The 16,667-nt window shown below is 34.5% G+C and overlaps 1 protein-coding gene across 1 annotated transcript in view; it reads right to left on the bottom strand.

The window, feature by feature from the left end:
• Positions 1-4,355: 4,355 nt before the first annotated feature.
• PYGO1 (pygopus family PHD finger 1) overlaps positions 4,356-16,667 on the bottom strand; it is a 35,474-nt gene continuing 23,162 nt past the window's right edge. Inside the window, exons 2-3 of the mRNA XM_036735109.1 lie at positions 12,727-12,812; positions 4,356-11,611 (exon numbers count right to left, since the gene is read on the bottom strand). Of these exons, the coding sequence (XP_036591004.1) occupies positions 10,487-11,611; positions 12,727-12,812 (1,211 nt within the window). The 3' untranslated portion in view covers positions 4,356-10,486. The remainder of the gene's footprint in view (positions 11,612-12,726; positions 12,813-16,667) is intronic.

Below are 16,667 nucleotides of genomic sequence, written 5' to 3'. Positions count from 1 at the left end.
TGAGAAGCAGTGATCACAGGTTTGTTGAAGATGGCAAGTGAGGTTCTTTCTAGCTGAACAAGACAATGTATGGGTACAGAAAGCCAGCAAATGAGTTTGAGGATTTTGCAGCTGTTTGAGCCAAGGGAGAAGGATGGGTTCCATTGAACCCTTATTGCTGTTAATGACTGGTACCACTTCTTCCTGTACACATTGGTGTCAAGAGATTAGTATTAGGCACATGCACTTTCTATTTCTTCATTCTGCAATGGGAGCCAGGGAGAGTGAAGTTCCATGTTTGTTGGTGAAAACATTGAGATATTAAAGTTTTTGTTAATATACGAATTGCTTGCATTTTAATATACTTGTATTTATTTGAATTAAATTGCTTTTTGAAGTTATGGTTCTTGCCTAAAAGTTGACATAGCATGTTGGGAAGGGACAGGGACATAAACCACTAATTAAATTAGTCATACCTTCCATAAAGACTGAGGGTGAAGGTGAATTAAAAGTGTGGGTTGGGCATTAGGTCCACAGTACAGATTACATATAGAGGACCACACAGATGTAATTCTACCACACACTGTATTACAAATAAATAAATGAACCTTGCTCAAGAGCCCCCAGAGAGAGTCTTGCCTGAGGTAAACAAACATGGCTGATAGACAGTTACTCATAGCATTCACCATGGGAGTTACCAGGAAGGGCCACCAGTAAGGCAAACAGAGAAATGAAGATTGAGGACCAACAGATTTTAAAAAGGCATTTATAGAGGTTAGAAGCAAAATTTAGTAATAGAGGATGAATTTTTTTTAAAATGTAGCATAGTCCTATAGCAATAATAATGGGTATTAAAATTCAGAATAAGCTGAGGCTAAGGAAAAAAATTAATTGCAATTTTTTTCCATTCCATCTTTCCCTGTGCCTTATAAATCCTAACCCTGTCCTTCATTCTCACTGTGACCCCTAAACACTATCTTTCGGTTATTTTCCAGGCCATTACCCCAGTGCTGACCATTCTCTTCTCTCTTCCCTTCATGAATCAATTCAACTCTGTATTCTCCTCTACGTGTTAACCCCTTTCCCCTTGTCCATTAGGTGATCACACCTAGCCAAACCTCATCCTTGGCTTACTCTCAAGATCCGCCACCTTCGCTCCTATTCACATGTTCTGAATTTGAGCTGGAGAAGGTTATAAAATTGTGGTGACTATGTCTATGACAATTCCTACCTTCCCATTCTTCTTATACTTTACTCCTTTCCTTCAACTCTCTGAGTGCTTAACAAATGCTTGTTGACTTATTAACAGAATTAAGGCTATATTGGAGAGGGGAAATAAAGGGTAGGACCAGAAATCAAGTGGATAGAATGAGTCAGCCACTGATTACTATTCAGGATGGCCTGCTAAAGGAGGATGGAAAGGCAAAAACATATAATGAAGAGAAATCAGAGCTGCTCAATTCTTATTTTACTTGTTTCTTTGCCAAGGATCTTTGGGTTGGAAGACAAATTTTAAAAGGCTAATAGGGAATTAAAACTCAAGACAAGTAGGGAAGAGAACACCTAGCTGTCTTTGATAAGTCCAACTAACCAGGCCCAGATGGACTAAACTCAAGGTTACTTTAGGAAACTAGTAGATACGAGTCATAGTCAATGATTTTTGAAACATCATAGAGAATAGGACAATTAGAAAATGGGAAAAGAGCAAATACTACAATTTTTTAAATGGTAAAGAATAAATTCAATGAATTCAATTCTTGGCAATATTCTGGAATATATTTTAAAAAGGGGACTAGACCATGAGAAGCCAGCCTTTAGGTATATATGAAATATACTAAGCCTGATTCAATTCCCATCTGGATTTTGTATTGTGTGCAAGTATTCTGAGACCTGTTATATTTTCTTCTTTTTCTACTACCTCAGTGCACTTCCCTGTAAGCTCCTACAAAGCAAGGACCAGGTCTCAACTAAACTTTGTAAACTTCCCCAGAGTAGCACTATAAAATATATACAGTAGAGAATTTGTAACAAATGCTTGTTAAATTGAACTTGAACCAAATTAAACCCGAATCTTATCAGTTCTTGATCCAGTCTAACTTTCATAAATCTTTCTTAATTAACAAGACCACACTGGTCTCTCCTTTCATGGAACTTATATGTAAATCTTTTTTCCACAAATGATTATGAGCTCTTCAATCCTTGAGGGAAGACTATGTTATATTAACACAGATCCCAGCTTCCTTTTGAAATGGATGCTTTCCAAAATGTTTATTTCCAAGTCTGCTGTTTGGAATATGGAATAAGTTTTTCATTCAAACAATGTTATAAAAGCTATTGAAATACATAAATGGTCTAAGACATGTTCCTAGACCAGTGTACAAGCCATAATGAATGTGGACCATGATGCTAAAAGCACTATTTCAATGACAGATAACTTTATATAAAACTTTTTCTATGAGAAAATGCATTGTAAATTCCAATCAGAAACACATTATGTCTGCCTCTACTGCATGGGGTGGTATGCTGCTGTGGTGCTAGTTCTCACGGACACTTGTTAACTTTATACAAATGCATGAGAAGGCACTCCAAGGGCAAGTATTGCTCAGGGTATATAATAAATTGAGGATTTTGACACTATTCCTCTCCTCCTTCCCCACCCAGTTGTCTTACCACATTAGAATGTAAGCATCTTGAGGGTGGGACTGTATCTTTTTGCTTGTATGCCCAGCACTAAGCACATTGCCTGGTTCATAGTAAGTTCTTTAATAAATGCTTGTTGACTTGACTTTAAATTGCCTACATCTCTGATGTGGCTGTTTTCTGGCTAAGTATTCATAAATCAAAGATTACTTCTATTTTTCCCTCCTCACAACAGTCTAGACACATAGTAGACACTCAGGTATTTATGGATTAACTGGTTTTTTTCCTAGGTGTCTAACCTAGATCAATCATTCCCAATGATTTTGTTCCCAAACCTCTTCTAACAACAAAAAAATGTGTTGTGAATGCACAGTGTAATTTAATATCATATTCATGATATTCTTTTAGATTTAGTTATGTGCTTACAAAACTACCATAACTTTTGTCCCTACAAGCTCCAAATAGCTGCAGAAACAAATCTAAGATCCTTCAAACATGCACAATTGCATTCACATGTTGACACAGAGGAAAAACATATTTGTAACATAATCAACTATTTACTGCTTAAGGTGTTCTTAAAGAATGTTTAGCTTGAACCCCCTGAACCATTAGTGGGAATCCCTTGAATAGGAACCACTGCCTTAGACATTCCCTTTCATCTATATTAACATAATTGAATATTACTGTGCCTTAAAACAAATATGCCTGTAACTTCAGTTTCAATAATTCCTCTCAGATGAAGAATTCAGAGAAATATGGGGAGCCATAACATAAAGTAAGCAGGGCTAGAAATCAGTTTATATGGTGATTGCAAAAACATAAAGGTAAATAATATAGAAAGACTTCAAAACTTTAAGGTCTGATGGTGGTTTATTCTAAGTCCAGCATGAGGCATATATTTTCTTTTTTGTTTTGTTTTTTTATGAGGCATATATTTTCACACATGTACAGTAGGATTTTTTTGCTCAACTATTTGTTGGGAGTGGGGAATAGGGGAAAAGGAAGATTGGGAAGGAAAGTGACATAAAAAAAGATAATCAAAAACTTTTAAAAAGACATTTCTACTCATTTTACATACATGGGCTTTAAATTCCTTTAATCTTATATTCACATTTTTATTAATATCCTGACATTCTCTTTGCACCTTTTAGCCCTGTCCAGATTCAGCAGTAAAATTCCTTTTTCATGTAAATTCTTTATACATTCGACAGATTACTTCTTAAAAACATTCCATATCCTATGATCAGTAACATTTTGGTAAACTCAACATTCACATGAAAATTCTGTAACTCCCCTTTTATAGCACTTCAAGGTTTACAAAATGTTGTCCTCATAACAACTCTATGATCTAATTAAATAGTAAATTTATCCTCAATAGAACTATGTTAGTCTTTTTATCAAAGAGGTTCTCAAGCTTTTTGTGGTTGTGGAGGAACCCTTATGCATTGTGTTTTCTGCCCCAGCACTGAATTCCTATTTAATGTAGAAGATACAAGTTAAACATAATAAAAGAACATCAAAGCTCATTCATAAAGTCTGAAATCCATAGTCCTACAAAAGTTTCACAGATCTAGAAAAGGAAATGCTTAATCTGAAGGGCTGGTCTCATTAACAAGATATGCTAATTAATTCTGGGGCCACAGTCCTACATAATGCTTACCTGTACCAATATATGAACAAAGATGCTTATCCCTTACTTGCCATAAGACAAGGCCTGATACTCAAATAAATAGGCATTTTCTCTTTAAAAATTAGCTTTATTTGAAAGAATTTACTGCAAAATAACAATATAGGAAAACTTACAATACATATTGTTCAAGAAAGCCTGCCATACATAGTTTCTACTAATAGTAGATGGATTCTGATAAACAAACACTCCTCTTACTATGCACACATGACATTTGGCATAATCTTTTAAATGAAAGGCCAACAATAACTCATATTATGAACTGTCTGGATGGCAGTAACTGTAACTTTTCTTACTACTTTTCTATTTGCCACTAACCTGAAAGGCCACAGTAATGTGAAACAAATAAAAAAAATAAGGTGGAAGACAATAAATTATATTCCTTCAGAAGGTCTTATATTTAAGAATGGTGTGTAAGGGGAGAAGAGAAAGGGATAAGATGATTTACAAATTAACTATACTTTGTAGGAAACATTTTAAAGTTAATTTTCTCATAAAGAGAATAGAATTGGCTTCTCATTATTTAATTACAAAGAAATTGAAAATATTTAAATTAACAGTCAGAAGCACTTAAATAATTGAATATGAACATTTACCATTCAATCAATGAGCCAATTTTATTTCCCTAAAGACAGTAACCTATGTACTGTCCAAATAAAAAAGCCTAAATCATTTTGAACAAACAATTCAAGTCATATCATGGTATTTTCTCATTTTAATTTTTCCACAAAGTTACTTGAGTTAGCAATTCATGAATCATTTAATAATAAACACTTCTTTAAACCTGTACAACTGAATCAAAAGTGAGAATCAGTTTCAAAAAACAATATGCCAAAGTACCAGGCAAAAGCAAAATGCGAAAACTTTTCCTAAATATAAATTCTTACACAAAAACCCATGAAGAACACTGTGCATTCAAGTCTAAAGTCATGTCCGTAATCAACATAATCAGTCCAAAGACTGCTAATAGATTGATCTGTTATTTTTTTACATGTCAAGAACTAAAACTAATTTCTTTTCAATCAATCTGATTATTAATATATGATCAGGTGACTAAAAAGACCAGGTCATGTATGTAATACCTGCAGCATCTAATAGTGTCAAAATGAACACAGATTATAATACAGAAAAACTTCAACAAGTCAGAACTTGAATGAAAAGTATGAAAATGAGAATTTTTTTAAAAAAGAAATGCAATTTCTATTCTGTTCAAAAGATACAGGTTCTTATTTGAATTAGATCAAGTGTTGTCTAGTAGAGGAACTACCAATTTGATGATAATGTTTGTGGTTAGCATATTATTTATATGTAAACATAAATAATATTTGTTCTTAAAGTGCTTAAAAAGTATTCTCTTAAGATTAACATTAATTTTCCTTATGATCTTGTATATATGGGTTTTTCTCATAAACACCTTTCTTCATGTAAAATACAAAAGCTAAGTCCAATTCAGTGCTTATTTTAATAATCACAAATTCTGAACTAGTTTTGTTCAAATTAATGAAGTTTTACATTATCCCAATGATTAAAAAAAAGAAATATTTCCTGGAGGGGGGAAAGGAAGAGGATGATGGTGGAGATCTGTATAACGCATCACTAAAGGTATAAAATTTGGTGTATTTGAAGGAATACTATTTAATATTTTCATTTTAAAAATATATAAAATTTATTGTAATCTACAAAAGCCTTGTGAAATAATTAGATGACTAAGACTATGTCAAAAATATATTTTAGTCAATTGATGATCACACAGTATAGGTTTTAAAAGCCTTAAGTGTCAATTTATAATTAAATAGCATTATTAACATTACTAACCACATTAAACAATTCTACTATACACCATATTTTCCAGCTAACCATTTCCTATTAAATTATGCCTGCAAAAGATGACCAAGTTTTCAAGAAGTAATTATTCTACTATGAATATCATGAATTGCTAACATTAAATTTACCCTTCTCTCCCAGTTCAAGGACACCAGGCCAGCCACCAATCCTTAAACAGTGATGTTTCACATACTTCATAGAGTAGCTTAAAACACACCATCATATGAAATAATTAGTATTACATAGTAATTTTCTTTGTCATAAGAATAAATGTTGGACAAAGTCTGGAAACTCTTTTTTTTTTCCAATTTGAATTACAGTAATTTTGCCACAGACCACAGCACTAATGCATGTGTTAATTCAGACATGCTCTAATTTATAATCAGAACAAAACTCAAAAAAATTAGTTGCAAAAATACATGTCACCAATGTGGAACACACTCAGATTTGTATAAAAGTACTGAACTAATATCCCAAAAAGAGGCATATGTAAACAGTACATAAGGAAGGAATAGTTTTAATATGAAACAGTCATTTAAGTCACATACATCATGATAAGAAGCAGGACTTTCTTTTATAAAAGATAACATTTTGACTAGCAGGCAACATCATCTATATAACATGAAAAGTACTGGTAAGTGAAGATAAAGTCCTTTAAATATAACTACAGATAGTGTTATTAACAAGAATGAGAAAAAAGGGACATATTGTTTTTGTAAAAACTTAAAACATTAGAGTCCTCAACTTTTGAAGCCCTTTTTATGAATGACCTTTACACCAAACTAGCTTATTCAATATCCTCCCTTCTACTGTTTGAGACAGGATTCCCTGTCCCAAAAGTCCCTTCCACATCCAGTAGAAGAGACCATTTATCTATCACTGGACAATCAGACAGACAAAGCATGTCATCCAGATGGCCGGATGATATTGGGTGGGGTTGGAGAAGACAAGTATAATATAAAGCTGTGAAAACATTGAAAATATAAAAGAAACTGCAGGTTTAGAAGAGTGGGAAAAGCAAGAGTTGTTAGGAAAACTGAACCCAGGCTATCTATTCCAAAACACCTCACCACCACAGCTAACACTGCATAATTTTGTTTTTCCATTTCAATTTGTTAATGCTCCTTGAGATCCCACCAATTAGATTCATTTTGGTTAACAAGCACTCTATACTTCTAGGAGGGATTGGTAGCTAGCTATTAGCCATTGACACTTAGAGTAGATTAAGTAAATGAGCCATGGCCATTGATTAGCAATGTCTGCACCCAATATATTGGGGTGGGGGTAGGAGGGAGGAAGAGGTCAGTGCTAGAATTGGGGGAAGAGCTCAACAGGCATATATATGGCCAAGATGTTAGTGTCCTGAAATAGTCAGCAACCAGCTTGTTGCTAACATCTAATTGAAACAGATATATTAAGGGAATGGGGGTTTTGGTTGGATGGGAGATTGGTCACAGAGAACTTTGGGGTAGGGAAGGGCTGAGATATGATGCTATTGGGGAGTAGAAGGGCAGCATGAGGGAATCTGGGGATCTGCAGAGGGGGCCAATAGGTGTGACAGGAATGCAGAAACAAAAGCATAAAGTCAATAAAAGACTAAACTTTACTTACTTAAAACAAATCTGCCTAAGGCTGACTCTGTACCAGAAAAGGGGTAGGAAGGACCCTGTCTTCCTCTTCCCATGTCCTCCCTCCTCTATGGGCCATTGAGCCCCTGCCTCGAAGACCCAGGGCTCAGGTTGCACTATAATTCAGCTACAATATGAGTTAATTAATTAGGTTTTTATGGGCTAGCCTGGAAACCTAGCCACTATTTATAAGGATTGTTTCTATGGTAAAATGTGTTTTGAATTCCAAACAACTTATAAATTTTTTAAAAATATAACCCATTTGTAATTTAAGGGACTTGCCTGTATCCTTTAAATTAAAAAAATCTAAAACTGTATAGATTTTTCCATGCCTTTATACACTAGCAAAAGAAATCCAAAACCTCTTCAGCTGCCTTCAAAAATAATCACTGCTTATATATTATTTTAATATTAATTATAAAATAGCTAACATAGTGAAGGGTATAGTATACATCAGCCCTTTTAATGTGTGCAAGACAGATAAGTTTAAAATATTATTAGATGAAGACTCTTGACACTTCTTTCACCTGGGATTAAAGCACACTGTAAGGAGGTCATTCTATCAGGCAGTGCTGGGAGCCTTAAAAAAATACTGGATTTCTTTATGTACTATTTTATTATCTATGCAGAACAATCACTAGCCAAGAAAATGTTCAGTTTTATTTACACAAGTATTCTGATTTTGACAGTAAGTCTTTAGAAATGCTTTTAAATATCACACAACTTAAAGTAAAAAATCAGGACAGCTCTAATTCTAAGCACTCTAACTGATAAGCACAATTTATTTTCCTGTACAAACTAAGCTAATTCTATACTAGTGAATCTGCAACATCTTAAAACCAGCATAATAGGAACTCTCCAGTGATATACCAAGACAAAACCTCATAATAAGTTCTGATAGAGGAATTGCCACTAGGAAAATTTCCATTAGTAACAGCCTTTTTGAAAGGCCTCCTAACATTTTCGCCAGGTGGAACATTGGCAAGGCTTCTAAGACTGGATAGAAAAATTCTTAAGATTTTCTGCTCAAAAACTTTTTCTTGTGACAAAAGAAGCCTTTCAAGAATGAAAAGAGGACTGCACCAGAGAAAGAGCTGTGCTACTGGAGAATTACTATACCTTTGTGCAAGTCCTTTCATTAAAAGTTCTAGTACTTCTAGGGCAGTCCACTACTGTCCCGATAAGATCATATCTGTCTGTTTCATTAATTCTACCTCCTTTTGGTCAAACGGAGCCAGGCAATTAGTATTTAGCAATAGCTTGTCTTCCCCAAGAACAGCTGACTGAGTATTAAGTGTAGGAACACTCTAAAAGTACCACTGATTTAAACACACAAAACATTCAGCTACTGATATATAATTCAGACATGGTAAATACATTGTCAGAATCAAGTATATGTGGTTTTCATTTCAATATTTACAGGATAATATTTGCCAATGTTGTTTCAAGCCTAAATATTTGAACGAAAACCATCTTGATTGAAAATACATAACTTCTATTTGAAAATGGAATATGAGAGAAGAATGTTACAAACCCTAGTACCTTCAAATTTGCTTGGGAGAGGTAAATTTATTTTCCTTTCATAGGAAGAGCTGGCTGCACATTATAAAAGGTAGTGTAATTCTTCTAAGTAGAGAGCTAAAGGAAATGCAGGATCAATTTAAGCACAGAATACAACTCAAGTACCATTGTGTAGAATGTTAAGTGGACTCCTGAGAACAAACACTGAAATGCTCTATTCACAGTATCTATCCAGCTCTGTACATTATACACAAAACAGCGGAAATCATGATTTCATTCTAAGAATAAGAATACAGCATGCAATGAATCATTTTTTAAAATGTTCACACAAAATCAAAAGAAATTGTAGTTGGCTAAGTTGATTGCTTAAAAATTTACAGCAATTACATATTTCCAACAAAAAATACAATATAGACAAAATAGGACTTTCACATGTTACTGACTACCAAGTGGTAGGAAGACAGAACAGATTATAGTTTAACCTGCTTTATTAAGTGCTAATTTTCACAAAATGCTATCTACCCAGGTATACATTTCATCTATTTTTAAAACTTCCTAAAAATGTGCAGATATTGTATTTACCACAGCTTTTGAGGATTTTCAAGTACTTACCTCTAACTAAAGTCAAACAGAAAAACTGATGAGAATTGAGTTCCTAGTATGTATGTGTATAAAATCTACTAACAACATACATACGTACATACATACATACATACATGTGCAGTGACAAGAAATATTTGCAAATGTGAAGGTAACTAAAATTGAGATAGCTGGAAAAATCTGGTATTATTCTCTTAAAAATTTAAAAAACCTTAAGTGTTTCCCATTTGTGTTTCACTTACACAAAAAAAATTTTAAAACAAGCTAAATGGACCCTTACAAAAGGAGATACTAAACTCAATGTTTTATATGGTGCTTTCAAAGTAGCACTTTGGTACAGTTTATTTATTAAAAATATACATTAGGATTCACTAATTCTGGGGTTTTTTTATAGTTACAACCTATATATGACCAATCTAAATTTTAGCAGATTGTTTTGAAGATTAAAGAGGCTTTTATATTTCTGTACAACATTTACAACAGTACTGAAGCTAAATATTGTAAAAACTAAAGGATAAATAACTGGTTTTGTTTCGTTTCTGTACTGTGAAACTTTAAGATCCTATGTAATAACCATGGAAAAAACTAAGCTAAAAAAACCTACTGATTACCCATCAGAGCCCACTGCAGGTGGTCCAAAAGTTTCTCTAGTGCGCATTAACTGGACGTCTTTTTCAGCCATGCAGGTATCACAACCCCATACTGCTGAAGCTTCTGCAGTCAGGAGGCCATAAGCAGTTTCAGTCATCCCTGTACAGATCCGGTGGAACCATTTCTGGCATGAGGCCTCACATAAGATGGCATCCTGATCATCATTCACTTCATTTGTACAAATGCCACAAGGATATACTGGGTCTGAAGATGAATGGCCATGTCGACTTGGGTGGAGAGTGGTTTTGTTGCTCTTTTCAGAATTACACCCATCAGCTGTAACTCTGGGTTGACGGGGCTTATTCTGAGTTCCATTTGCATGGCTGCTGTTTGCATTATCAGTGCTGTTGGAACGGTTGCTTTCTTGATTTACTGTATTGTTTCGACTAACATTTTTCAAGTCAATATTACCCTGGTTTACAGTTTCATCCATATTGAGATGAGGGGGATGGGCAGAAGAATTCTGATTAGTGCTTTTAGTTGCTCCTTGACTAAAGTCTTGTTTTTGTGGGGGTGCTTTTGCTTGACCAAAAGTGTTTGGTGGAGGGATAAATGAATGATTTGATTCTAATTGGGAGGTAAAATTTGGATTATTTCCAGGGACAAAATTAGATGCCAAGTCTGGATTGGATACTTGGCTGGCATTCTGTGGAGGAATCTGATTGAAGTTTTCAGCAGGATTTTGTCTAAAATGTTGATTAGACATATTAACATTCTGACTTAGTGGACTATTATATGCTGGATTTCCAAAACCTGAATTATCATGTGGCCCAAAGTTAAAAGCATGAGGCCGATTAAAACCAATACCTAAAGGATTTTGAGGAAATGGGTGTGGCTGATTCCTAAGTGAATAAGGACCACAGTATGGGGATGACATTCTTGGGGGTACATGAGGTGGCATTCTGAATGAGCCGTAGCCTCCAAATCCAGGGTAACCAGGGCTAAGATATGGATTTGATGAAGGTAGAGGCTTATAGGAAATGGTATTATAGTTGTCATCAAATGGATTAGCTGCTACTAGATGGTCAGCATTCGGATTCGGTGGTGGGGCATATTCAGACAGTGGAGGAAAAGAAGGCCCCTGAAATGAGAATGAAAAGTAAAATACATATTATGAATAAAGACTTGAAGGTAAATTAACCTTTCATTACAGCACCAAATGACATTTTTCTAGTCAGTATTTTTGTACTTGTGTTACAAAAAATGTAATCTCTTCCCTTTTTAACTGTAATTTTGCATTTCATAATCTTTTATTTGCATTTCATATCCATTTTTTCTTTAAAAAATACCCAACAAGAAAAAGATACTAAATTTAAATCAATCTTCATGTAATACTACAGAAGTATATGCAATTTTCATAAGCGATCACATAATTTACATTTACTGTTATTACTTAAAAATCTAGGAAACAGTTCATTTAAAATACAAAAGATTCTAATTACAAACACTTATTAATCTCTGAATAACCATAAAATGACAGGATTAGAAGTAGATTTGAAATATTTTCTTAGCTTCATTTCAGAAAGGAGTTGCTAAAACAAGGCATTTCAGGGCCATAAACTGGAAAAATAAATTTACTGAATCAGTCACACTGCAAGTTTCATAATTAATAGTGGTTTCAGCAGAAAGAAAGCATCTCTATGCACATAGTGTATTTATCAACAGTCTTCCATTATAAAAAGAATGCTTCAGTCTAATTTATAGGGAATAAAATGACACGAAAACCTAAGTCTTCAACTATATAGCTTCAACAGCATATTATATAAGCAAAGGATGCCTACTCTATTACTTTGTGTACATATGATTTCCATAATACCTAAGTATTATAATAGGTTACTTTAAAATTACTTCAAATGAAACCTTCCCAATATATATTTTAAAGTATTATTTTATCTGAAATATAGATGTTATTAGGATGTTAGACAATGTCAGATTTGAAAACAGCAAAGACTTAGTAATATATGGCATAGGATTTTTCAGTAACTGCCAAGGTTTCCTGTCTTTAGTTCGATATTTATGTCTATAGGGCACAAAAAATAATTCGATGAAAAGTGAAAAATTTAGTCAAGAAAGAATCATGATAGGATCTGAAGAATGGTGGAAATATTTAACCATGTCTAGTTTCTTTTCTAATTGAAAACCTTATGAAACCAAAAAGGGAAAATGAGAGTAAAAATTTTTTAAATGGCAATTTACCTGAGTATTTGTTTTCCGCTTTTTCTTATCTGGGCTTCCAAGTTGTACACCTGGTCCTCCTAACCCATCCAGTCCACTGTCACCACCTACAAATTCAGATACATTTTCCATTTATAAGTGAATACAATTATACCAGTCACATCAAAGAAACTATTACAATTATTACTTGTTTTTATTCTAGCAAGATGAAATTATCAAAGGAAGGAGCATTTAACTTTTGTTATCTTTAGAACAATATAAAAGCTCATTAGTTTTACATTAGAATATCCTCAAATTTGGTCACATTAACATGAAAAATACTAATTAAGTTTTTTATGCTGTCAAGGTTTTTTTAAAGAGACTTACTCTAGTTCTACCTACCATAAAATTGCCACCAAAATGAATTTGAACATTAACCAAAAGTTCTAGTTTTATCTGGTCTGACTGCTCTATGTATGTCCCCTCTACCCCCAAAAAACATACTCAAACCATAATTACAAAAATTGAAACTTCTGATTCAAAGCAAAACTTATGCTTCAGTTTATATATTCTGCATCTCATTTTCTGGACTTTACCACCATGATGACTTAGCTACTTTCTCCCTGAATCCTTGAGAGTCCCTTCTCCTAATGGGGAGTTTTTCCTGGAACCTCCATTTCGGAGAAGGTCCCAGACTAGCCACCCTTCATTATCTGGACTTCACGACTTGGCTGCTTTCCCCTTTCATTGTTGGGGCCCTCTTCTCCCATTGGTGAGTTCTCCCCAGCACTTCCACTTTGGACAAGGGCCCAAATCAGCCATTCCTCATTCTCTGGACCATGTAAGTAACACTACTCCCACTTTTCACATCCCTTTTAATGTGTTGTCTTCTCCCATTAGATTATAAGTTCCTTGTAGGCACGAACCATCTTTCTTTTTACTTGTATTTGTATACCCAGCAATTTGTACAATGGTACTTAACAGCACACAAGTACTTAAATATTTATTGACTGACAAGCTAGTGAATGTTCATATATGTAACTACAGAGTTCCACAGAGATATGGTAGGCTTGCTCCATGTACATAATCTGAATAGTAAGATGATACACATTAATAAGGTTGTTAATAGACACACGGATGGAAAAACACAGCTACAAGTTCTGTTGCACAAAGCCAGCTCATTACAAGACAGTGTCTAGGAGACTAAATGAATCACTGGACAGGAATTCTTAATCTTCTTTGTGTCCCAGACCCTTTTGACTGTCTGGTGCAGCCCTTCTCAGAATGCTTTTTAACTAATGGGAGGGAATACTATATTTCCATTAGATGTCAGTGAAAACAAAGATGATTTTTTCCCCATGCAAATTCTCTATTTCAGACCGCCTGAAATCTATCAACTGCAGGTTAAGAACTCCTACATTAAAATTATAAAGAACAAGTATTGGTTGTTGTGAAGAAGAGATATGAAAAGACATTTCCACCTCACCCCTTTGAAGAGATAGGAGTTCCACATTTATTGTGTATTGCATATATTCTCAGACTTTCTCAGTGTATACTGTTACACTGAAAAGGCCAGAATATGAGCAATCATGCTGAGTTTTCCTCTTTTTTTGTCTTTAAAAATACTATCTGTTATATGGGTGGGCTCTCTGGGAGAGAAAAGGTGAGGATATGGGGGAAAGCTACAGTGATAGAAAAAAAGAACAAGATATAAATAAAATCATTTTAAAATAAAAAGGAACACCCGCAGCATTCTTGATGACTATTTTGTCAATGATGTTATAAAGAGGAATCTTGGTCATGTATGGGTTGGATTAAATGATCTTTGGGGTCCTTCAAAACTCTTAGACCCTGAGATTCTGTCTGTCTTTTCTCAAAAGTAACAGAGTCCATTAGGGGGAATCTAAAGATGTACCTGATGCTTTGTTACTGAGATTCATCAGGTTGTCTTAAGTAATCTAGGCCACTGTATTTTTTTTATTCAGATATATATATATATATTTTTACCTACAAAGAGAATTTCATTTGTAAGTGGAGTATTATGTAGCCCAACACAAAGTCCTACTCTGATGCTTCATCATAGTATAGTGGTGATCCTGGCTTCTCAAGGATTATGTCAGAGGAACAGAGGTATGGCAAGTTCTACCATGATGGAGAGACTTCAGATGAAGTCCTAGCAAGAGACCCTGTCTACTTTCTAAGAAATAACCTAGTTAATCAATCAATCTATCTATTGAAAAGCATAATTAAGTACCTACTATATTTTAAACACTGTGCAGAGAAACTCAAATACCAGCAGACTGACCAATGGGTCTTGAATTCTTTCACCATAGCAACTCATAAAATAAAATAAAAAATTACCTTTCCTGTATTTCTACCTCTCCAGCGACAGTGAGACAGTGGCAGAAAAAGAAGTAGAGGAAGCTACATATAACAGTAATTGACATACTACTGGAGGAATGAAGTCATATCAATCTGGACACATAAACACTATAAAAGAAATCAGAAGACAAAAAGAAAGGGCAGCTGTATGGAAAGATTCTCCATGGAGAGGCTAGTAGTACTACTAGTAATAACAGTTAACATTTACATATCACTTTAAGTATTTTTTTCACAAGAATTAGTTTTTATCACAGAAAGAGTCCTTAAAAGTAAAACTGCTAATGTGTAAGCCATTTTCTACTTTTTAACCTGTATGTTCAACCACACAATGCACTCTTAAAATCATAGCTAAATACACTCCAATATACACAAAAATATTTCACCCTAATTTACACTTTTATATTCATTACTCCCGACTACAGAATCAGATGATACTCTATCAGATAACCAAAAAAGTGAAAAAAAAACATGCACAAGGAATTTTATTTGTTTCCTCATGTGTAAAATGGAGATGTTAATATTATAGTACCTGTCTCACAGGGAAGTTTGAAGAAGGTTCAAATAAATGCTTTGGATAGGGAGATAGTATAGTGGAAAGAGGGCTATATTTCAAGTTAGAGGACTTGGGGTTTAATCCTGCCTTTGACACTTACAAACTGTGTGTTCTTAGGTAAGTCATTTTACTTCTCTGACCTCAGTTTCCTCATCTGTAAAACTGGAGGGGGAGGATTGCACTGGATCACCTCAGTTCACTTCCACCTTTAAATCTGTTATCTTATGAAAATGTTGGGTTTTTTTTCACAAAGAAAACTTCTTGATAACTGTAAGGAAAAAAGGGTAGAGGATAACATGCATCCTCACCGTCTAGCATCCTAACTTCAGCACTTAATTACTATCATTAGGCATACATTAAAACTCTGACATTTAGGATCCTTTCAGTAAACTTGTAACTGTCAGGCAAGCTGTGAGCAAAATTGCCTTAAGTCCACTAGGGAAACACAGTTACATGAATTAAATTCCTATTCAACAGTTTATCAACTCCTTCCAAAGGACAAATCTCTACTCTAAGTCCTCAATTTAGCAAATATTTTGCAATTATTGTATAATCTTCCCAGCTGCCAACAATGGAAAAGTCAGCTAAACAAACACCTTGGGATTTCCCTCCACAATGAAAACAGTGAGGGATGGCTGAGCGCTTCTGGTCACTATGGCTTAGCCACAGCAGAACCCTTCAGGCATTTCTTCCAGTTTTTGGAAATGAGATACAGGTAGCTGTCTGGTTTTAATTCCTTCTGCCCTCTCTGCCCCCCAACCCATGTCGGAATACTATCAAGCTAGGGTGTATGTGCACCTAATGACTCTTGTTCTTTTGGCATCTGCCATAAACACAAGTTGCACTTGCTTTTAGAACCAAAGTCAATTCAATTCAACTTAAATATTTATTAAGTATCTACTAAGGCACTGCAATAGGTGCCTAATATTTTCCTACCATTCCATAGCAGTAGCTAGGGGTTTAGGTATTTAGGAAAGATTTAAAGTGGGTTGCTAGGACATTGGCTGCTGCCTCCATTTGTTTATAATGTAATCTCTACTTATTTCCT

The sequence above is a fragment of the Trichosurus vulpecula genome, chromosome 8 (genome assembly GCF_011100635.1).
Source record: "Trichosurus vulpecula isolate mTriVul1 chromosome 8, mTriVul1.pri, whole genome shotgun sequence".
Classification (NCBI taxonomy): Eukaryota; Metazoa; Chordata; class Mammalia; order Diprotodontia; family Phalangeridae; genus Trichosurus; species Trichosurus vulpecula.
Note: the sequence above shows the minus strand (reverse complement) of the source record. Positions and strands in the feature narration are given on the sequence as shown.